Raw genomic sequence first — 25371 nt, 5'->3', positions numbered from 1 at the left:
GAAGACTACAGGAGGCATTGAGTAGAGTGAATTGGAAATGATAAGACGTGGCTTATGAAGATGGTCAATACAAGAGTTACATGAAAAGTAGGATGCTAGCAAGTCAGTTCTATCATCAGTTTGAGGTGATCAAGAGTGTCGTCCGTGTGGTTAGGACTGTCTGGTATTTGAGTAAGTAAATGAACAATCTGTGCAATTATTAGTAATTGTAAAAGCCTCAGCATCTCAACCAGCTGGGTCCATGTGAATAGAAAACTAAACAAAGCAGCTGGAATTATGAACATTAAAATCACCATGGAAGATTATCTCACTGTTAGAAAAGTTGTACTATAGAAAGCTGAGCTTCAAAAAAAGGAAGTCAAAGAGTTCCAAGTGACTAGTGGAATTAGTTACTATTAGTAATGGCCATAGGGTGCAAGGAAGCTTAGGGCTTATGCTGCACCAGGTAAAAAAAAAAAAAAAAAAAAAAAAGAAAGAAAGAAAAGAAAAAAAAAGTAAAATAATAATAATAAAAAATTAAATAAAATATATAATTAATAAATAATAAAAGAAAACGAAACAGACAACCTATGCATTTCCATCCTCACATAGGTAACTAGCTGACTTTTGACTTTCCCCAAATTGTCAGCCTCTACCAACCATGTAGGTAACTTATTTATAACTATGAAAATTTTCTACTGATTTCATTTTCCTTTTGCCTCTCAGAGTCTTAAACAACTCAATCAAGTCTACTTTAAGGTGCCTATTTACCACTAAACCATGCAACCCACATACCCAAAGTCCCTCCTCATACGGACGGACGCCCTCCCGCCGATCAATTCAGGCAAGTTACCAATCCCCGGACCCCCTCAAGAAGCTCAATATCCCCTTCTAGGTGTGGTCCACATACCTGAACACAGTATTCCAAGTAGGGAATAACATAATAGCCTTATACAATGGGATTAAGACATCTTTATTTCTACTAGAAAATAGTAATAGAGGCATGTGATATAAGAAAGCAAGCATATCAGCTTATGTGGCATCAGCAAAAAAAAAAAAAAAAATTTTCACACAACCTTCCCTCTAAATGTTTGTCCAGTTCCTCCTTGAATTTATTTAAGCTATCAACTTCCACAACAGCAGGTGGAAGTTTGTTCCAGCAATTAACCACCCGCTGGCTAAAGGCAAATTTCCGCACATCTATTCTACAACAGTATTTCCTCAATTTGAATTTATGCCCCCTTAGGTTCATAATCAGCGCAAGTAGAAGAATCCCATCAGAATTCAGCATGCTCAACCCATTCAAGGCCTTATACACCTCAATCAGATCACCTTGCAGGTGCATAGTCTCCAGCCACTGCAATTTGCAGAAATTAGCCTCTCTTGGAAAGAGTATCCCTTCATTCCCCTCACCAATCTTGATGACCTTCTCTGTACACGCTCAAGTACATCTACATCCTTCCTAAAATGAGGCCTCCAGATCTGTACGCAGTACTCAAGGTGTGGCCTGACCAATGCCTTATACAAATGGATAATCACCTCCTTTTCCCTGCTAGAAAAATTCCTGTATATCATTGACAAAACCCCATGACCTGCTCTTGCAGCCTGTCTGTATTGCTCAGAAAACTTCATATCTGACTGCACAATTACGCCCAGGTCTTTTTCATTTTCTACCACCCTAAGTGTAGTACCACACAGTTGGTACACTCCTCTGGGTTTACTTCTACCCATATTCAGCACTTTGCATTTGTCAATGTTAAACTTCAATTCCCACTTCTCAACCCATCTGTCCAAATTTTCTTGATCCTGCAGCAGTAGCACACTGTCATTAACAACCCTGCCAACCTTTGTATCATCTGCAAACTTCGATACTAAGCCTGATATACCTTCATCAATATCATTGATAAATATACAAAACAACAGTGGGACCAACACTGAACCCTGGGGGACTCCACTAATAACATTAGTCCACGAAGAGCAGTGCCCATTGATTACCACCCCTGTCTTCTCCCACTCAGCCACCCTTTTATCCATTGTAGCACCTTTAATACCATTCTGCTCCAATTTGTACAGTAGTCTTCCATGTGCAACAGTGTCATAAGCTTTCCTGAAATCCAAGCATATGATATCAAAATTATTTTTTGCATTCAGTTCCTTTGTGACAACCTCACATTATCCAATCAAATTTGTCAGTGAAGACTGCTCCTTAACATATCCATGCTGTGTCTGAATTACTGCTGTGGTCTTGTCTAGATGATCCTGCAATGCATCTTTAACCAGTGACTCCATCATTTTACCTGGAACAGAAGTTAAACTAACTGGTCTTTAATTACTTGTGTCACCCTTCAATCTCCCTTTTTGAATTGGGGATACACTGGCACATCTCCAGTCCGTGGAGACCTCCCCTTGAATCCAAAGATGCTCTCATAATTATGGCTAAGGGTTTACTTAATTCCTTTGCTGCCTCCTTTAATATAACTGGATAGATCCCATCCACCACAGGCGCCTTTTCTTATTTTTAACTTCAACAATTTCTCCTCCACTTTACTCTCAGTTATTACAAAATCATTAAGCACCCTGCTACAATTTGATAACCTTCTGGAATTTCCCTTTCTTAATAACTCCTCATGTGTGAATGTAGATTCAAAATACTCATTGTTTGTTTACTATCTGAGCAGGTCCATCAACAGTCGAACTATCTATGTTAAGTGGACCAATCTGATTCATCCCCTTCGTTCTAGAGTTTACATAGGTAAAGAACTCTTTGCTGTTTTTCTTAGCATCCTTTGCCAAAGATTTCTTGTAATCTTCGATAAATCATCAATAGGACACCGTGGGCTTCCTTGCAATCTGTCTACAATGCTCTGAAAACTTCATGTATGAGTTTTCACCAAGTGTATAAGTTATTCTGAGGTTACTGTTCCCCAATTGTAAGACCTTGCACTTTGCTGGATTAAAGCAAAGCTGCCACTTTTCTTACCATTCCTGAAGTCTGTCTAGATCACTCTGAAGAAGCTCTGCTTGGCAGTGATCATTAACTACTCTGCCAATCTTTATATCATTATGCAAATCCAATCACACCCTTTATCCCCTCATCAATGTCATTTAAGAAAATTAGAAACAACAGTGTCCCAATACTGATCCCTAGGGAATCTCACTTCTTACATTAACCTTTAAGACTTTAAGACAGAGAAGATCACAGAGGAGGAGATTCTGAATTACTAAATCTCTGACAGAGAATATCAGAGTGGATATATGCACATGTACCACCTGGGAAGTAAACAGAATCATAGAGTGAATAATTAGGACAACTGTGATGAACGGTGGTTAAATCAACTGATAATTGGGATTCTGTCAGAAAAAGTAAGTGGGTCTTGATGGCAGACTGTAAGTAGAAATGGACATCGTTGAGACTGGAACTGAGACCATGTATATTTGTGAAAAGAACAAAGAAATGTTTGAGAGGTTTAGATCTTTTTGCAAATAAGTCTGTTCTATTAGTTTCCCTATTTGTGATGTATTTGGTAATAAAGAAAAGGTGGTGGGACACGTTGTTTCAAGTAATGAAATTTTTTATATGGTGTATGCCTCCGTAGCCGAGTGGGCAGGAGCGGGAGTGCAGTAGCACACGCTCTTTGAGTAGACCGGGGTTCAAGCCCCTGACTGCTGAATACGGTCGATCTGCCAACCAACACTAGACCAGCGTGGCAGATTATGGTCCATTTTCCTCAGCATGAATTGTTGAGGAGGCTTCCATCCTGCAGTGGGTTGATAATGGCTGCACTTTACTTTTTTTTTTTTTTTTTTTTTTTACACACAGTAAAAATACACTTAGCTCCCTGACGAGAAATCTTTGGCAAAGGATGCCAAGAAAAACAGCAAAGATTTCTTTATTTATATAAACTCTAAAAGAAAGGTGATGAATGATTGGTCCAATTCATATAATGATGGTTCGACTGTTGATGATCCTGCTCAGATAGCAAACAAACTGAATGAGTATTTTACATCTACATCCACATGTGAGGAGTTATTAAGGAAGGAAAATGCCAAAAGGTTATCAAATTGTAGCAGGGTTCTTAATGATTTTGTAATAACTGAGAGCAAAGTGGAGGAGAAATTGTTGAAGTTAAACATAAGAAAGGCACCTGCAGTGGATGGGATCTATCCGGTTATATTAAAAGAGGTGGCAAAGGAACTAAGCAAACCCTTAGCCATAATTATGAGATTATCCTTGAACTCAGGTCCCCACAGACTGAAGATGTGCAAATGTATCCCCAATTCACAAAGGGTGACACGAGTAATTACAGACCAGTCAGTTAAACTTCTGTTCCAGGTAAAATAATGGAGTCACTGGTTAAAGGTGCATTGCAGGATCATCTATACAAGACAGCAGCAATAATTCAGACACAACATGGGTTTGTAAAGGGTAAGTCTTGTCTGACAAATTTTATTGGATACTATGATGTGGTTACAAAGGAACTGGATGCAAAAAATAATTTTGATATCATATACTTGGATTTCAGGAAAGATTTTGACACTGTTGCAACACAAATTGGAACAGAATGGTATTAAGGGTAAGTTGCTACAATAGATAAAAGGGTGGTTGAGTGAGAAAAGACAGAGTATGGTAATCAATGGGCTCTGCTCTTCGTGGACTAATGTAATTAGTGGAGTTCCACAGGGTTCGGTGTTGGGCCCACAGTTGTTTTGTATATTTATCAATGATATTGATGAAGGTATATCAGGCTAAGTGTCAAAGTTTTCAGATGATACAAAGGTTGGAAGGGTTGTTAATGACAGTAATGGCAGTGTGCTACTGCAACAGGATCTAGAAAATTTGGGTAGATGGGCTGAGAAGTCGCAACTGAAGTTTAACATTAACAAATGCAAAATACTGCATATGGGTAGAAGTAACCCCAGAGGAATGAATGTACCAACTGTGTGGTACAACACTTAGGGTGGTAAAAAATGAAAAAGACCTAGAAGTAATTGTGCAGTCAGATATGAAGTTTTCTGAGCAATGCAGACAGTCTGCAAAAACAGGTCATGGAGTTTTGTCAATGATATACAGGAATTTTGCTAGCAGGGAAAAGGAGGTGATTATCCCTTTGTATAAGGCAATGGTCAGGTCATGCCTTGAGTAATACGTACAGGTCTGGAGGCCTCATTTTAGGAAGGATGTAGATTTTCTTGAGCGTTTACAGAGGAGGGCAACAAGATTGGTGAGGGGAATGAAGGGATCCTCTTACCAAGAGAGGCTTAAATTCTGCAAATTGCAGCAGCTGGAGAGTAGGCATCTGCGAGGTGATCTGATTGAGGTGTATAAGGCCTTGAATGGGTTGAGCACGCTGAATTCTGATGAGATTCTTCCACTTGCTCAGATTACGAACCTAAGGAGACATAAATTCAAATTGAGGAAAGTTACTTGTAGAATAGATATGTGGAAATTTGCCTTTAGCCAGCGGGTGGTTAATTGCTGGAACACACTTCCACCTGCTGTTGTGGAAGTTGATAACTTAAATAAATTCAAGGAGGAACTGGACAAACATTTAGAGGTAATGGTTGTGCGATTTTTTTTTTTTTTTTTTTTTTGGCTGATGCTACATAAGCTGATATGCTTGCTTTCTTGCATCACTTGCCTCTATTACTATTATGTTACCGTGACAATGCATCCTACATACACACTACTTAGACTCCCTCCAGTGACTATCTGGACAGAAGGGCCTTACAGGGATCATGAACAATTTTTAACAGACACAGGCTTATTTATAAAATTACACAGAAAAATAAACACAGAAAAGTTGCATTATTATGCTATGAACTTGAAACTCAGCTTGAAACTCAAGGAAAATTAATGGACACACTGATATAAGAAGCACTGCAGAATCATCTAGACAAGACTTCAGTTATAGCTCGGACACAGCATGAGTTGTTAAGGGCAAGTCATGTCTGACCAACCTGATTGGATAATATGAAGTGGTCACAAAGGAAATGAATGCAAAGAATAATTTTTATATCATATATTTGGATCTTAGAAAGGCTTTTGATACTGATGCACATGGAAGACAGCTACACAAATTGGAGCAGTGTGGCATTGGAGGAAAATTGCTGCTATGGATAAAGGGATAGTTGAATAGGAGAAGAGAGAGTGGTAATCAATGGACACTGCTCTTCATGGACCAATGTTATTAGTGGAGTTTCCCAGGTTTCGGTGTTGGGTTCACTGTTGTTTTTGGTATTTATCAATGATATTGATCAGGCTTAATGTCTACGTTTGCAGATGATATGATGGTTGGCAGGGTTGTTAATAACACTAATGACAGTATGCTACTGCAGCAGGATCTAGAAAAGTTGAACAGATGGGCTGAGGTGGCAACTGAAGTTTAACATTGACAAATGTAAAGTACTGCACTGGAAAACAGTACCAAAGAGTAACGTATCAACTGTGTGGTACTGCACTGATGGTCGTAGAGAACAAAATGGGCCTGGGGGTAATTGTGCAGTAAGATATGAAGTTTTCTGAGCAGTGCAGACAGTCTGCAAGAGTAGCTCATGGTGTCTTGTCAATGACATACAGGAATTTTTCTAGCAGGGATAAGGAGCTGATTATCCCCTTGGTAAGGCAATGGTAAGCCACACTGAGTACTGTATACAGGTCTGGAGGCTTCATTTTAAGAAGGATGTAGAACTGCTGGAATGAGCACAGAGAAGAGTAACAAGATTAGTGAATAAAACAAAGGGTTGCTCTTATGAAGATAGGCTTAAGTTTTGCAAATTACAGTGTCTGGAGACTAGGCACCTGCGAGGTAATCTGATTGAGGTGTATAAAGCCTTGAATGGTTTGAGCATGCTCAATGCTGATGGGATTCTTCCTCTTGCTCAGAATAATCGTCTGAGAGGGCATAAATTCAAATTGAGAAAGACAGTTGTAGGACAGATATGCAGAAGTTTGCCTTTAGCCAGCGGATGGTTGATTGCTGTAACAAACTTACATCTGTCATTGTAGAACTTGATAGCTTAAATAGATTGAAGACAGAACTAGACAAACATTGGAGTGAGTGGATGGGTGAAATGAGAAGGGTTTTTTTTTTGTTTTTTTTTTCTTTTGGATGATGCTGTATAAGCTTGCTTTCTTGCATCATATGCCTTTACTAATGTTAACTAATAACTAAATGTAAAGAGAAGGAAAAACAAATAACACAAAAACAGATGAATAAAAATTTACAGTAGTTCATGGATAGTGACAAATTGTAAGAGCTAAATAAACAGGTTAAAGAATGTTAAGCATAACTTTAGAACAAGTCTGATTTTGTACCAGACTGCCAGTACAAAATCAAATCAACGAACATTAAAGTTGACCGATGACTCCATTCTTATAATTTTTGAGGAATGCACCGGAAAAAAAAAAAAAAAAAAAAGAGATCAATATATAATGGGTATTAAGTAACCTAATAAAAGGAATACGGAAAAATCTATCCAACAAAACAAGATGGGTTTGTCTAGTATTTATAGAGAGAATTATCAATTTCAACTTTATTCCAGATCTCAGGTGCTTTCCAATGCTCTGCAATGCAACACAATGAAATTAACCAAGGATATCAGTTTTAAGTTTCAAAAGAGAAATAAGAGAAACCCAATTAAGGTTTTTATATATATTTGAGATTGGGAAATGGAAAAGTGGAGGATGCATTTTACATTGGCCTAAAGCAGTATTCTATATTCAGCAGAATTAAAGAGCTTGTACACTTTTTAAAAGTTATAGCCTAAGTATCGAGATCATTTTAGTGTCAAAGATTTTAGGACTCAAGGAGATATTTTTACTTATGTGAAGACTAATGCAAGGTAAGCTGAAAAAAATGTAGTAATGCACAGCAAAATATCAAGAAGGAACTGAAGATTGTTGCTGGATGGGATACATGTTCTGTGCATACAGCTACTAAGAATTTCAGTACTGATAACATTGGTTAGTAAAAAAAAAGTTTTGTCGACCAATGTTATCAGTACATTTTTTCCCCTCCCTGTTAAAATTCAAGGTGATTCTTGTATATTTTACATTGCTGAATTCAAATATGGCAACCGTATTGCTGTAACATCCACCAATTTTACAGAAGGGATTTTAATGTCAAAAACCAAGTTTCTAGGAAAAAAACAATTTCATATATTTTTAAGAAAAATGTTACGTGCAGTACTAAATACTGAAAAATGGTTGTATTAACCTTATTCTATTTACAAAAATGCTTATCTGATAACAAAAAAACACTTATGAGGTGTTACCCAAATGTTCCCGAAATGTATTTATAAAATAAATTAGACTCACCCTGGGTCTTATTTGTCACCTTCGAAGTATAAACACCGATCTCAGCACTTTTCCCATGATTTTAATGTGTCCTGAAAGTCCTTCTTCATCACAGTATTCAGCACTGCCTGTGATTTGGTTTGGATATCCTCTATGTTGTCATATCTTCAACACAGCTTGATTTTCATTCTTGGGAAGAGGAAGTCGCAGGGGGGGGGCTAAGTCTGGGAATAAGGTGGGTGGGAGACAATTGTCATGTTGTTGGATGTCAAAAACTGTGCCACAGCAAGAGATGTGTGGGCTGGCATGTTGTCATGATGAAGGACCCAGTGTTTTGTGCGCTTCTCTGGACGATGTTTCCTCCTGATGGCTTCCCTTAACTGCCTCAGGACATCACAGTAGAACTTTGGGTTGACGATCTGGCAAGGAGTCCCTCCTTTATGAATAATCCCATCAATGTCCAAAAAACAGATCAGCATGGACTTCACATTGCTCCTCACTTGTCGGGTTTTCTTCTGTCGGGGGGGAAGATGGGCTCTTCCACTGAGATGATTGTTGCTTGGTTTCTGGGTCATACCCATATACCCAACTCTCGTCACCAGTTGAAGATCTTTGCTAACTTCCATGTGATGCTGCTTTTTGCCTTCACTCAGTAACCGTGGCACGAACTTGGCTGCAATCCTTCTCATGTTCAACTCATCTGACAAAATCTGCTTACACGTGCCATACAATAGTCCTACAATACCACAAATTTCATGGATAGTCTGCCTGCAGTCTTCACGGATCTTCGCCTGAACTTTTGTGACATATTCAGAGGTGATGCTCAATGATGGATGTCCAGAGCAATCGTAGTCATCAACCAACATTTGATCGTTTCTAAAACGGTTAAACCAATAGGTCTGCATCTAGCCTAAAGCATTGTAACCAAAAGCTTGTTTAAACTTCTTATGGGTTTCTGCTGGTGTATCGTTAAGAAGGAAACAAAACTTGATGCAAGCACGTTGCTCTCTCACATCAGGCATTGCAACAATTGCAAACTATGCGAAACACACCGCCAAAGAACTGCGCATAAATATTCAATAACTCTATCCAGCCTGATGCCACGTGGCACACTGATTCACAAAGGATGCATGCAGTGTTACCTAGCACACAAGTCTATACTAGACAGTTCCTGCACAATGTTCAAATTTTGGGAACATTTGGGTAGCACCTCGTATTTTGTTGTTTTTGCCTTTTATAATCAGCCACTGGTGTCTCCCATACAAGATTTCAACAGTCATCTGCCAACATTGGACTCCACTTTCCCTGGTATCTTTTTCCATTTGAGGAATATCTTGGTGAAATCTTTCACTCTGTTCATCGGATACTGCTTCCAACTTTTCAGGAAAAAAAAGTCTAAATGGGAATGTAGGAAATGAAGCTTTAACGATATGTTGCATTCCAACTCTCTGTATGCTAAAATTAGCTCATCCACAATTTCACTGTAATTTTGTAATTTCTCATTGCCTAAAAATATCTGGCAGACATTTTCGAATGCCTTTCAGGCTCTTATTTCTGTAGCATTTGATGAATTCTTCATCTCGGAATAGCAGTTTGATTTGAGGACCCAAAAAAAAAAAATTCCCTCTTTTAACTTGGCCTCACTAATTCAAGGAATCTTTTGCCCCTCAAAAATCCTTTTTTTTTGGTTTCACAAATATATATATTTTTTTTATTAAACCTAGCTTGATGTGCAATGGAGGTAAATAGATTTTTGAATTACCCACCAAATGATGATGTGCTACATTTTTCTGGTCTGGTGTAGTTTCTGAACGGTCTGGCAATGTTTTGCCCTGCAGTGGCAATTCTTCACTTGGCTGTCCCACTCTCATAAAAAGGAGCAGTATTTAGTGCATCCACCTTGCAACCCATTCAACAAAGCTACCACTTTTAGGTCGGCACAGATATTTCATTTGCATTCTTGACTGCATATTTTTTTTTTTTGCAAAAAAAAACCTGTAAGTTCTCGTATGTTTCATTCATGTGAACTGCATGGGAAAATGGTATAGATGGATACTTATTTCCATTATGGAGTAAAACTGCTTTCAAACTGACCTTTGATGAATTAATTAAAAGCCTCCACTGCTCTGGGACATACTCCAGATGTAACTTTTTCATTAATTCCAATTCCAGGACAGCACTGCTATAAACCAAAGCACCATCCATGGAGTAATGTTAGATTGCCTCTTACTATAAAAAGACACCTTGCTGCTCTTTTCAAGAGGATTCTACTGCTGAAACCACAATCCTAGTAACTGAGCCTTGGTTTTGGAGAGGTCCAAATCTCTGACCAAATCATTCAATTCTGCCTTTGTGATTAGATGTAGCTTTGTGGTATCAGAGTTGAAAAGTCTAGATCTGTACTCATTATGGGTTCTGCATCTTCTAGAGACTCATTCTCTGATCCTGGAGACAAGTCCATAAGTTTCTGGTGGCACTGACACTGTATCATTGTGAGAAACTGGCCTTAGAACATAAGGTACATCAGGATGATCTACTTTATTCTTGGATTTCCCAGAAAAACCATAAATATTGGTCAAGCAAAAGTAACAATTATTTATGTGGTCTCGAGGTTCCCACCACATCACGGGAACAGTAAAAGGCATTGATTTATGACTATCCCTAATATCCTTGTGCCAGCCTGTTAATATCCTTGAACATGGGCTACAGAAAATATTTGGAGCCCATACTTTATATCCGACCTTATATCCAAAATAGAGTTCATAGGCTTTTCTCACAAGTTGTCACAGTGGCTTCTGCTACAGTTTATTTCCACTTCTCCACAAATTTAGCAAAAGCTATCAGGATTACTTCAGCAAGAGTATGACATATTTCATGTAGGGTTAAGGTAAGTGCACATAAGAACACAATTAAGAAATTGTAGACTTTTATTTCTAATTTAAACACAGTTCATTATTTACACTAATGCGCACAACACTTGTTTACTAAAACACTTGTTCCCTTTATTTATCACTCACTCTCTGAAACACACTTTTTGAAATACAAAAATGTTTGCTTTGTGTGGAACCAACTAGTATATATATCAACAGAGAAGTTTCTAGAAGGCTCACAATGTTTCTAGAGAACACTGTCGAAAGTTCTAGAATCTTTCAGGAACATCACAACCTTTCTTCCGCATGTAACAACATTCAAGAACATTCCAAACATTCTTGAATGTTGTAGAAAGCTCCTGAATGCTCTAGAAATCTCCTGAATGTTCAAAAAATAAATATAACTAGATAAAATAAATGAAAAGATGATTAAACCAGGTCTTGATTTTTGGGCATTAACCTACAACATTTGAAAACTGAGGGTGATAAGAACTTTTAAGCACATATCTGAATTTGTGAATGTATTTCCTACAAGGATCTGTCGAAATTATTTCAGGGAGGAAATTGATGACTACCAATGTAACTAACCTGCTCGATTTAGGTTAATTTTCATTTAATGTATTGCTATATGAATGAAGGCCATATAATAGGCTGATAACCACTTATGTTTCAGTATCATCACTGTAACCCTAGTGTTGCATTTTGCATAGACTGCACTTTTCTTGCAAGATATACATTGGTATTTATTTGCAATTTGTGTCACAACCTTCACAGTTGTTTTGATGGTTAATCTGAACAGAAAGTGACAGACTGCACCATCAGCACTGCCTTTGACAACCCTGTGAAATGATTTAAATCAAAGGGTGAGGATAGCTAGATGTATTGGAACATTCGGTGGACATTACAAATTTTATTTCGAGTAGCTGATCTCAAAGTTTATTCTAGATGTCAGCACACTTGTTTTTAAAGCCTTATTAACACTGCAACTTGTGCTAGTAAATAAACTGCACGACTTGAGTTAAATTTCGACATAGAGGCATTTAGTGAATAGAATTGGTTAAAAAGAATCCTGTAAAACACCTATAACATCCACATGAAATGTAGGTGTTACTGGAATAGTCTACTACAAATTGTTAATGCCTACTTTACTTTGATTATAAACAGTCTGTTTGATAGTGTACATAAAAGTAAATTTTATAAACAATGACTTTAAATGATGATCTGCCTTCAAAACCTTTCACCCTTAATTTTCATTCATCTCAAAAATATTTTAGAGACAAGAGTACCAACTTTAAATTACATGAGTATGCAACCTGATCTTGTACATTGACAGAAAGTGCCAAGACCAGAAAAGTTACTTTTATCAAGAGAACAAACACTGGTTGTTTCATTTGTGATCTTGTATGGAAAAAGGAGTTGAAACAATGGAATTGAAAGTTGTATGTAATGTATGGCATAGATGATAATCCACACTGTATCACTATAGACTATCACCTTTAAAATGTTGGTTTGCAGTACACACATTTTTTTTATTTTAAATAATGTTTCATCATTTTAAAACAATCAGTAGTCTGGGCAGCCGAGAGAAAATACAAAATGAAGTCATTATATGAAAAGCAGTTTATGTTATCATTTTTTAATTTTTGGAAGAGCACTGTATTCATGTCCGAGGTGGTTGTATGATAGTTCTGATTTCATTTGATCCATCATTTATATTGTGATAATAAAATATATAAAATTTGAAGACCTCAATTTCATGTCAGTAGGTGCAAACAAATTAAGAATCATATGTGTTAATGAGGCATGGTTTAAAGTGTTTGTTTTATACATATTACATATTTTTTTGGATTGGAAATATTCTAGACTTTTATAACTTGCTAATTGCATCATGGGTGCTTTATTGGGTAGTTATGTTCCTATAGGTGTTTATTAGTAACTTGGATACATTTTTGTTTAGTGCATTAAAATAATGCTATAAAGGAAATGCCACTGATGTGAACTCATTAGCAAAAAAATAGGTGGAAGAAATTAAATACATATGTTTTATTTATTAGATAATAATTCAGTGGTTTGTTTGAATATCACAAATTGCAAAAGTTTAAATTGTTTGACTTTTATCCAGAATTACCAAATGGCATACAAAGTATGTCATGTGCCCTACATGCATGAAATTTTTTGGGCATGCCTGATTAAGGTTTAACGATATTATGGAGGTAGGTCTATATTACTGTATTATTATTATTGTATATTATTTCTCACTGGCGGGGATTCCACCCCATGATGAATACTGGTACCATGTGCACAGGGTAGTTGTTATGTCTGGTGTTACTTTTGGTCAAGTAACTCTCTGACTATCCTACAGGTGGTTATGATTGAGACTTTCTGGAGTTCCTTGTATGTGTTCTCTGGGAGACCTATTAGTGCTATGCTGTTAGCATTAGCATTAGTAGAGGCTTTTGATGCAAGAAAGCAAGCTTATGCAGCATCAGCCATAAAAAAAAAAAAAAAAAAACACTTCCACTTCACCCCTCTGTTCGTTCAAAATACCTGTCCAGCTGAGCCTTAAACTTATTTAGGCTATCAACTTCCACGACAAGGGATGGAAGTCTGTTCCACCAACCAACCACTCGCTGGCTAAAGGCAAATTTCCGCATGTCTATTCTACATCTGTCTTTCCTCAATTTGAATTTATGCCCTCTCAGGTGATTATTCTGAGCGAGAGGAAGAATCCCATCAGCATTGAGCATGCTCAAACCATTCAAGGCTTTATACACCTCTATCAGATCACCTCGCTGGTGCCTAGTCTCCAGACACTGTAATTTGCAAAACTTAAGCCTTTCTTCGTAAGAGCACCCCTTTGTTCCATTTACTAATCTTGTTGCCCTTCTCTGTACTCGTTCCAGCAGCTCTACATCCTTCTTGAAATGAGGCCTCCAGACCTGTATACAGTACTCTAGGTGTGGCCAGACCATTGCCTTATACAAGGGAATAATCACCTCCTTATCCCTGCTAGAAAAATTCCTATATATCATTGACAATACACCATGAGCTACTCTTGCAGACCGTCTGCACTGCTCAGAGAACTTCATATCTGCCTGCACAACCACCCCCAGGTCCCTTTCATTCTCTACCACTGTCAGTGTAGTACCACAGAGTTGATACGTTGCTCTGGGGTTGCTGTTTCCCATGTGTAGTACTTTACATTTGTCAATGTTAAACTTCATTTGCCACCTCTCAGCCCATCTGCTCAACCTTTCCAGATCCTGTTGCAGCAGCATAGTGTCAGTAGTGTCCTTGACAACCCTGCCTACCTTTGTATCGTCTGCAAACTTCGACATTACGCTTGATATACCATTATCAATATCATTTATGAATACAGAAAACAATAATGGACCCAACACTGAGCCCTGAGGGACTCCACTAATAACATTAGTCCACGACGAGCAGTGTCCACTGATTACCACTCTGTCTTCTCCCCCTCAGCCACCCCTTTATCCACAGCAGCAATTTGCCTCCAATGTCACACTGCTCCAATTTGTACAGCAGTCTTCCATGTGCAACAGTATCAAAAGCCTTTCTAAGATCCAAGTATATAATATCAAAGTTATTCCCTGCATCCAGTTCCTTTGTGACTGCATCATAGTATCCAATCAAATTGGTCACGCAAGACTTCCCCTTAACAAAACCATGCTGTGTCTGAGCTATAACTGAAGTCTTGTCTAAATGATCCTGCAGTGCTTCTTTAACTAGTGCCTCTATTAATTTTCCTGGAACAGAAGTTAAACTCACAGGTCTATAATTACTTGTGTCAGCCTTTGATCCTCCTTTGTGAATTGGGGTCACATTTGCACATCTCCAGTCCATGGGTACCTCCCCTGAGTCCAAGGAAGCTCTCATAATTATGGCTAAGGGTTTGCTTACTTCCTTTGCTGCCTCCTTTAATATAACTGGATAGATCCTCTCCACCCCAGGTGCCTTCCTTGTGTTTATCTTCAACAATTTCTCCTCCACTTTACTCTCAGTTATTACAAGATTCTCTAGCTTACTGCTAGAGTTGAATACACCTCTGGCTTTCCCCTCGCTAAATAACTCCTCATGTGTGAATGTGGATGCAAAATATTCATTTAGTTTGTTAGCTACCTGAGCAGAATCATCAACAGTTGACCCATCGATATCAAGTGGACCAATCTGATTCATCCCCTTTCTTCTAGAGTTTACATAAGTAAAGAACTCTTTGCTGTTTTTCTTTGCATCCCTTGCCTGTTATGTAGGGTCTTTGGAAAAATACTTGTGACTGACACAATGATCGGGATGGTCGGTACTTGTTGTATATGCCACATCTCTTTAATCTTGTGTTAGGTCCGTATACTTCCTGATCTTGTCCTCGTGGGTTTTCTGGAGGTTGCCAGTGTGGGGCACCACTATGTCAATCAGATAGGTAGCCTTTTCCTTCTTGTCAACAAAGATTACATCCAATCTGTTGTGCAGAATTGTCTTGTCCTTTATTATGGTGCAGTCCCAGTAACACTTGTGGGTTAGGGTCTCTAGGTTTCTTTGATCAACTGGTATTTATTAGCCCGTTTCTGATGTATTATCTTGGCTAACTGGTCATGTCTATGAGTGTACTCTGTCTGATCACCTTGCATCTGTAGTGATGTGCTGGATTGTTTCTGAGGCTAGGTGCCATCAACAACGTTTCATAATATCCTCCACTCAACAATTACTGACACTCCGGGCTCGTTTGTTACATATTTTCTATAGTTCCTGGTGTTGATTACCAGGTCTTGGATGGCGAGCATGAATCCTTCAGGTTCGAGGAAGAGCATTCCACTGTGAGCCATGCATTGGAAGCCATTTTTCTATATGGTCTTGATGGAGGTCACTGTAGTGTCTTCCATGGGGTGTCCTCTTTGACCATCTTTCTAGCTTTGTTTGTTCCATCTGGGCAGGAGAGTATTCCTTGCTTAAGTTGAGTTGGGTATGCCGCTTGTCCATCTTCCTTATGGTCTGGTAGAGTGCTGCTGTGATTTTCTGGAAGTAATCCTTCAGGTTAGCTATTGCTGTCTTCTGTTGCTTGATGAGGTCTATCAGGCCCCTTCCTCCTTCTTTCCAAGCAATTGTCAGTCTCTCCAAGGCTGACTTTGGGTGCTGTTGGTGGCTCTTAATCATCATTGTCCTTGTCTTTTTCATAATATCCTCCACACAGTGTCAGTCAAATCTATGATCCTAAAGGAGTATGTTAGCACTGGGATTGTAGATCAGGTAGGCCTCTATCTCCTTGTGCCGCAACTGCTGAGCCTGCATCATCCCCAGGTATTTGTAGGTCTCTCCCTCTGTAATGGCTTCGACCTCTTTACCAGTCTATAGCTGGTAGTTTTGGCCAACTAATTTCCCCTTATGCAATCCATGGGCCTTGCATTTGTCTAGACCAAATTCCATCCTGATATCATTGCTGAATTCTTTGGTGATCCGAAGTAGCTGCTGGCGTTGCTTCTTGGTTGCTACATGAGCTTGATGTCATCCATGTACATCAGGTGGGACATATTTTCTATTGTTCTTATTGCAATACAGTTTATAGTTTTTATATTAAAAAACACGCTCTTCAATGAACATCACAGAAAAATTCTATGAATATAAAGTTTCTTACATTATACAAAACATCTGTCCAGCCTTCATTAATTTTTTTAGATTTTTCATTAGATTTTTCCTTCCTTCTTTGGGGTTATATCCATACTTGCTGTTGTTGAGCATGGTGGATAGCAAGTTGAGTGCTAGACAGAACCACAGTGGGCTCAGGGTTTCTTCCTGAAAGATTCTTCTCCTGATGGGGATCAGTCTGGTTGTGGTGTTCTCGACCTTGATGGCCATACTCAATTTCACAATGACCACTTCTAGAAAGTTTGTCACCGTCAAATTGACTTTGTACATCTTCAGCATCTCTATTAGCCAGCTATGAGGTATGGAGTTGAAGGCCTTATAGTAATCAATGTAGGCTGTGTACAGGTTGCAATAATTCTTGTAGGCTTGCTCTATAACTGTGGCAATGATGGTTAATTGTCCCTTGCATCCTTTCTGCTGTTACTGCTGTGTGTTGGATAGTTTTCTTATTATGATTAAATAACCATTTTTTCATCTATATGATACCACTGATGATTCTAAGGATAGGGTTATAACATCATACTATATAATTTATCAATGAACAAATTAATATATCTTTACATGATGAAATATTTCAGTTATATTTTTAATCTATATCAAAAATGTCTTCTAATAAACATACTGTAAATATAAATATAAGAATAATTATGAGATGCAATAAATTTTCATATTAAAATTAAATACAACACAAGTTCTTATTGCAATACAGTTTATAGTTTTTATATTAAAAAACACGCTCTTCAATTAACATCAGAAAAATTCTATGAAATTATAAAGTTTCTTACATTATACAAAACATCTGTCCAGCCTTCATTAGTGACACACTGGAAAACAGTTAGCATAGCAAGTCCGAAATTGTCAAAATTTGTGATACCATCATTTGGCCCCTCCCAGAATAATGTGCATACTTGATTTTTTGTGGCATCACACTGGAACCCACTATCCCCACATGGATGAGGATCTTCATAAGCAAGCTCTTCTAAAATTCATTAATAAAAATACAGAATTTAGTAACAACATAGGTAGTCAGTAACTTGAGCCAAAATCTAACTGGAGGAAAGGATCATTACAAAGTTAACAATTACATAAAAGATGAAGTTAGATGATGATCTGAAACATACAAAAATTACAAAATTTAAATATTAAGTCGTAAAGCATTTAGTAACAAACATATACTGTACTTACTATATACACAAGGGGGTTGAGGAAAAAATAGTAACAACCAAGTAATAATAGTAAAGTACAATTTATTAACACATACTTATTATATAATTGCCTATCTGCATAACACAAAATTTGAAAGACATGGTTGTGGACAGAGGAGTTATTAATACAAGTAAAAAGCACACAATGCATTGTATAGACATAATTTGGAATACTTAATCAAAAAATGTACATGTTAACTACAACCAGTTTCAGAGATATTTTCGGAAAATAAAAAATGTTTACTATTTTCTACAGTAAATGGCTAATAATCTTAAAAAAAAAATTAGTTAATTCATTTGTTGTCTCATCATTCTTTCATATCTACAAATCCCTCAAAATTGACTTCTTTTCTTTGAAGTGTGACTTTCTTCAATCCAAATTTCCCCTATAGTGATGTAATTTTCCTTGGTGATTTTAATGTTCAAACTCCTGTTGTCTTTGATTTTCAATTTCAAGTTGCACAGACTCAGATGAATAATATGCTTCTACTGGAATGAGCAGCAGCTTGGAAAGCAAGTTACTGGGGATTTCCAGAACTGCTCGAAGTTATCATGGAACATCTAAATACATGGGCTGTGTTAGGAAAAGTAACAGTAAGAACAGGTGCATATATACTTGCATGTACACCAATACTAGGAGTTTGGTAAATAAATTTCATGAATTTGAGGTGCTAGTCAAGACATCAAAGGCATATATTGTTGAGATATCAGAGACATGGTATCACACAGACACAGGGAATAGAGAATTGGAATTTGGGGATTATAACTTGTACAGAAAAGATAGACAGCATAGGAACAGAGGAGGGGTTATGCTGTTAGTTAAAAAGCACATAAAACCTAAGTAAGTGCATCCAGCTGACATGGGTGGACAGTACAATGTTGAGTCACTTTGGTGTGACAAAAGCACTGGAAAAGCAAAATTAAGAGTAGGAGTGTGTTATAGGTCTAATGACTCTGATGAGTACAGTGAACAACTGTACAGAGAAATAGAGTGGAGACCAGTAAATCAGATTGTCTTATAATGGGAAATTTAAACCTGCCAGATTTTCACTGGAACTTATGGGTTGGCCACTCATGCACTACCGACATTTTTCTGGATTTATTGGATGATTGTTTTCCGAAGCAGCATGTTCAAGAGAAAACTAGAGGGAGTAATATTCTTGATCTGATTATCAGCAGTGATTCTTCATGCATTAAGAATCTGCAGATAAAGAAACCACTAGGTGGTACTGATCACAGTGAACTGATCTGGGATTTACTTAAGGTGTGACAGCTGTCAGCGATAAAGGGAAGGGTTTTGCTTTCATAAAGGTGACTACAGTGGTCTCAGACAGTTTTTAAATTCTATATAATGAGATCAACTAATGTTACCAACAGCAAATTATAAATGGGAAGCATTCAAGGAAGTAATCTTGGAAGCTACTAGGCTTTTTGTACCAACTAAGAAATACTATTCAATGTTTACCTAAATGGATGGCAGATGAACTAATGAGACTCGTGGCAGAGAAGACAATTAGATGGGATACATATAAATTATCAGATGACAGAGAAGAATATGGCAGATATAAGCTAATCTGTAATCAAGTCAAAGGAGGTTAGGCAAGCAAAGGAAGCAAAAAAAAAGAAAAGACTTCTTAACTTATGTAAACTCTAGAAGGTTTGTTTGTTTGTTTGTTTGTTGTTTGGTTTTTAGGAGCATTAGCAACTAAGGCCATATTGCTCCGGGATATGCAGTGGTCATTCCCTGACCTTTCCGCATCCTCCATATTTGGTGGTGACGGGCTCGAATCCCGGTCTAATCAAGAAGCAGGTGCTACACACTGCTTCTTCCCACCTGGCTACGGAGGCACCAACTCTAGAAGGAGGGGATGAATCAGATTGGTCGACTTGATATCAACGGTTCGACTGTTGATGAACCTGCTGAGATAGATAAAAAACTGAATGAGTATTTTGCATCTATATTCACAAGTGAGGAAGTCTGTAGGGAAGTGGATGATAGAAGCATATCAAACTCTAGCAGAAAACTAAATTATTTTGTAATAACTGTAAGCAAAGTGGAGAAATTGTTGAAGTTAAACATAAGAAAGGCACCTGGGATGGATGGGATTTATCAAGTTATATTAAAGGAAGTAGCAAAGGAATTAGGTAAACCCTTACGCATAATTATGAAAGCTTCCCTGGACTCACAGGACGTCCGCATGGACTGCAGATGAGCAAATATATTACCAATTCACAAAGGGAGATCAAAGGGTGACATGAGTAATTACAGACCTGTTAGTTTAACTTCTGTTCTTGGGAATATAATGGAGGCACTGGTTAAAGAAGCAATGCACGAACATCTAGACAAGACTGAAGTTATAGTTAAGACACAGCATGGGTTGTTAAGGGGCAGTCTTCTCTGACAAATTTGATTGGATACTATGAGGTTGTCACAAAGGAACTGGATGCAAAAAATAATTTTGATATCATATACTTGGATTTTAGGAAAGCTTTTAATGCTGTTGCACATGGAAGACTATTGTACAAATTGGAGCAGTATGGCATTAAGGGCAAGTTGCCACAATAGATTAAAGGATGGTTGAGTGGGAAATGACTGACAGTGGTAATCAATGGACACTCATTTTTGTGGACTAATATTATTAGTGGAGCCCCCAGGGTTCGGTGTTGGACCCATTGTTGTTTTGGGTATTTATCAATGATATCAATAAAGGTATATCAGACTTAATGTCCAAGTTTGCAGGGTTCTTAATGACACTAAAGACAGTATGTTACTGCAGCAGGATCTAGAAAAGTTACGCAGATGGGCTGAAAAGTGGCAACTGAACTTTAACATTGACAAATGCAAAGTATGGCATATGGGTAGCAGTAACACAAGAGAAATGTACCAACTGTGTGGTACTAAAACTCATTGAGGTGGAGAATGAAAAAGACCTGGGGACAATTGAGCAGTCAGATATGAAGTTTTCTCAGCAGTGCAGACAGGCTGCAAGATGAGCTCATGATGTCTTGTCAATGATATACAGGAATTTTGCTATAAAGGATAAGGGGAGATTGTCCCCTTGTATAAGGTAATGGTCAGTACTGCATACAAGTGTGGAGGCCTCATTTTTGGATGTAGAGCTGCTGGTTGATTTGATTTGATTTGGTAGATGTTGGCGCATCGGCTTCTGTGGCCATATTGCACCTCCCAAGGTTTTTGCAGTACTTTGATCCAAGCCCGAGGCGGGAATCGAACCCGCGACCTTTGGGTTGCCGGGCAGGCACTTTACCCACTCGGCTAGCCCGGTCGGCTGTAGAGCTGCTGGAATGAGTACAGACACTGGCAACGAGATTGGTGAGTCCAACAAAGCGGTGTGCTTATGAAGAAAGGCTTAAGTTCTGCAAGTTGCAGCATCTGGAGACTAGGCACCTGCGAGGTGATCTGACTGATGTGCATAAGGGCTTGAATGGCTCGAGTAGGCTCAATGCTGATGGGATACTTCCACTTGCTCAGATTAAGAAACTGAGGGAGTATAGATTCAAACTGAGGAAAGACAGTTGTAGAACAGATGTACGGAAGTTAGCCAGTGGGTACTTAATTCCTGGAACAGACTTCCATCTGTTGTTGTGGAAGTTGATAGCTTAAATTTAAGGCTGAACTAGACAAACATTTGGATTGACTAGATGGCTGAAATGGGAAGGTTTTTTTATTTCACTTTTTTTGCTGATGCTGTATAAGCTTGCTTTGTTGCATCATATGCCTCAACTAATGTTCTGTGGTCCAATAAAACTTCCTTCCCACTGTTTGTCTTATGGCAATTGCAATTACAAAAATAGGTGAGCTGCATGATTTCTGTTCCTCTTTTCCTTGGTTGTACTACTGTTTCAAATCTTCTGATACTAATGTATGTTCAGATCATCTCAATAAAATTATTTTTCTAGGAATGAACTCTATTCCTCATTCCATCCTAAAATCTCATCCTTTATCTAAACCTCTAAATGTGACTATTGATACAAGAAACTATCATGGCTGGCTTGTATCCAAATCTCCAGCTTCATTTTCTGCTAACAAGAAAGCTCACAACAGTTGTAAAAATGTAATAAATCAATCCAAACTTAATTTCAGATTCACTTTCAACATTAACCAGACAGATGTAATCTTGTTTATCGCAATATTTTTGTTGCATCCTCACGTAAAGACAAAGCTGACTTATTAACCTACTTTAACTTTAGTTTTGATGATAGCGGTAATCCACTTTTAACCATACCGAACACATTCCAATGACGCTTCTCATACTTTTCTAACAGAAGGCTGTTAAAAGACCCTTGAATAATCTCTATGTCCAGGTACTGATATTATTAGTAGAAATGGTAAATGATACACAGAAGCAAGCTTATGCAGCTTCAGGAAAAAAACATAAGTCAACACTTCCCATATCACCTGACCATCCCTTCTATCAGTTTGTCTACTTCTCCTTTGGAGAAGTAGAGGAATCTCAGTCTTTCCTCATATGGTCACCCTTTTGCTGATCTCGCTATGCATGTTGCCTGTCTTTGGACCCTTTCAAGAAGCTTAATGTCTTCTTTCAGATGAGGTCTCCATACAGTATTTCAAATGCAGTCTTACAATTGCCTTATACAGACGGCTATAACTTTTTAGCATTAGCACTAGCACTGACACACGATGCAAGAAAGCAAGTTTATATAGCATTAGCCAAAAAAAAACTACCCTTTATCACCCATCCACCCCTCCAAATGTTTGTCTAATCCTGCCTTGAATCTGTTTATGCTATCAACTTCTACAACGACAGATGGAAGTTTGTTCCAGCAATCAACCACCCGCTGGCTAAAGGCAAACTTCCACATATCTATCCTACAACTGTCTTTCCTCAATTTCTATTTATGCCCTCTCAGGCGATTATTCTGAGCAAGAGGAAGAATCCCATCAGCACTGAGCATTCTCAAAACATTCAAGGCTTTATACACCTCAATCAGATCACCTCCCAGGTGCCTAGTCTCCAGACACTATAATTTGCAAAACTTAAGCCTTTCTTCATAAGGGCAACCCTTTGTTCCATTAACTAATCTTGTTGCCCTTCTTTGTACTCATTCTAACAGCTCTACATCCTTCTTAAAATGAGGTCTCTAGACCTGTATACCGTACTCAAAGTGTGGCCTGACCATTGCCTTATACAAAGGAATAATCACCTCCTTATTACTGCTAGAAAAATTCCTGTATATCATTGACAAGACACCATGAGCTCCTCTTGCAGATCATCTGCACTGCTCAGAAAACTTCATATCTGCTTGCACAATTACCCCCAGGTCCTTTTCACTATCTACCTCTGTCAGTGTAATACCATACAGTTGATACGTTACTCTGGGGTTACTGCTACCCATAAGCAGTACTTTACATTTGTCAATGTTAACCTTCAGTTGTCATTTCTCAGCCCATTTACTCAACTTTTCTAGATCCTGTTGCAGCAGCATACTGTCATTAGTGTCCTTAACAACCCTGCCACCCTTCGTATCATCTGCAAACTTGGACATTAAGCCTGATATACCATCATCAATATCATTTATAAATACAGAAAACAACAATGGACCCAACACTGAACCCTGAGGGACTACACTAATAACATTAGCCCACAAAAAGCAGTGTTCATTGTTTACTGTTCTCTGTCTTCTTCCACTCAGCCATCCCTTTATACATAACAGCAATTTGCCTCCAATGTCACACTGCTCCAATTTGTGCAGTAGTCTTCCATGTGCAACAGTATCAAAAGCCTTTCTAAGATCCAAATATATGGAATCAAAATTATTCTTTGCATCCAGTTCCTTTGTGACTACATCATAGTATCCAATCAAATTGGTCAGACAAGACTTCCCCTTAACAAAACTGTGCTGTGTCCGAGCTATAACTGAAGTCTTGTCTAGATGATCCTGCAGTGCTCCTTTAACCAGTGCCTCCATTAATTTCCCTGGAACAGAAGTCAAACTAACAGGTCAGTAATTACTTGTTTCACCCTTTGATCCTTCTTTATGAATTGGAGTCACATTTGCACATCTCCCGTCCATGAATAGCTCCCCTGAGTCCAAAGAAGCTGTCATAATTATGGCTAAGGGTTTGCTGCCTCCTTTAACATAATTGGATAGATTCCATCCACCCCAGGTACCTTTTTTATGTTTATCTTCAACAATTTCTCATCCACTTGACTCTCAGTTATTATAAGATGATCTAGCTTACTGCCAGAGTTTAATACACCTCTGGTATTCTCCTCTCTGAATAACTCCTCGTGTGTGAATGTAGATGCAAAATATTCATTTAGTTTGTTAGCTACCTGAGCAGGATCATCACCAGTTGAACCATCGATATCGTGGACTAATCTGATTCATCCCCTTCCTTCTAGAGTTTACATAAGTATAGAACTCTTTACTGTGTTTCTTTGCATCCATTGCCAAGGATTTCTCGTAATCTGCCTTTGTCTGCCTCACCTCCGTTGCAACTTGGTTACAGACCAGCTTATATCTATCATAGCCTTCAGTGTCACCTGTTAATTTATATGTATCTCATGCATTTTTCTTCTCTACCACATGTCTAATTAGAGTTCATCTGACATCCAATTAGGCCTAAATCTTGAACAATATTTCTTAGTTGGATCCCAAAATGGGAAGCATTCAAAGAAATAATCTTGGAAGATTATTTCTTTGAATAATTCCAAGATTATTTCTTTGAATGCTTCCCATTTTGACTTTGCTGTTGGCAACATCATAGTTGGTCCCACCGTATAGAATTTATATACTGTCTCAGACCACCATAATCACAAACCCTTCCCTTTACCCCCTGATGGTAGTTACCTCTTTGAGTAAATTCCATTTCAGCACACTGTGATCACTGCCACCTAGTGATTCCTTTATCTGCTAGATTCTTAATGCATGAAGAATCACTACTAATAATCAGATCAAGAGTATTACTCCCTCTAGATGCCTTCCGAACATGCTGCTGTAGAAAACAATCATTCAATAAATCCACAAAGGCCTTGCTGGTGTGTGAGTGACCAACCCACAAATTCAAGTCAATCTCTGGGAAATTAAAATTCCCCATTATAAGACACTCTGATTTACTGGCCTACTCTATTTGTCTATCCTTTCTGTACACATTGTACTCCCCAAATTCCAATTCTGCACTGCTTATGTCTGTGTGACACGACGTCTCTAATATCCTAAAAATATCTGCCTTTGATGTCTTGACTAACACTTCAAGCTCATCAAATTTATTAACTATACTCATAGCATTGGTGTACTACGTGTGTATACTTGTGTGTATACTTTGCATTGGTGTGTATACTTGTGTACACACAAGTATACATGCACCTGTTTCTAC

General features: G+C 38.1%; 1 protein-coding gene across 1 annotated transcript in view; it reads right to left on the bottom strand.

Annotated features, from left to right (window-relative positions):
- LOC150090042 (muscle calcium channel subunit alpha-1-like) overlaps window positions 1-25371 on the bottom strand; it is a 1145904-nt gene that overhangs the window by 850763 nt on the left and 269770 nt on the right. Inside the window, exon 7 of the mRNA XM_090389719.1 lies at window positions 17589-17782. Within this exon, the coding sequence (XP_090245845.1) occupies window positions 17589-17782 (194 nt within the window). The remainder of the gene's footprint in view (window positions 1-17588; window positions 17783-25371) is intronic.

Source organism: Mastigoproctus giganteus, chromosome 2 (assembly GCF_048544385.1).
Source record: "Mastigoproctus giganteus isolate SK-2022 chromosome 2, ASM4854438v1, whole genome shotgun sequence".
In the NCBI taxonomy this organism is placed as follows: domain Eukaryota; kingdom Metazoa; phylum Arthropoda; class Arachnida; order Uropygi; family Thelyphonidae; genus Mastigoproctus; species Mastigoproctus giganteus.
Note: the sequence above shows the minus strand (reverse complement) of the source record. Positions and strands in the feature narration are given on the sequence as shown.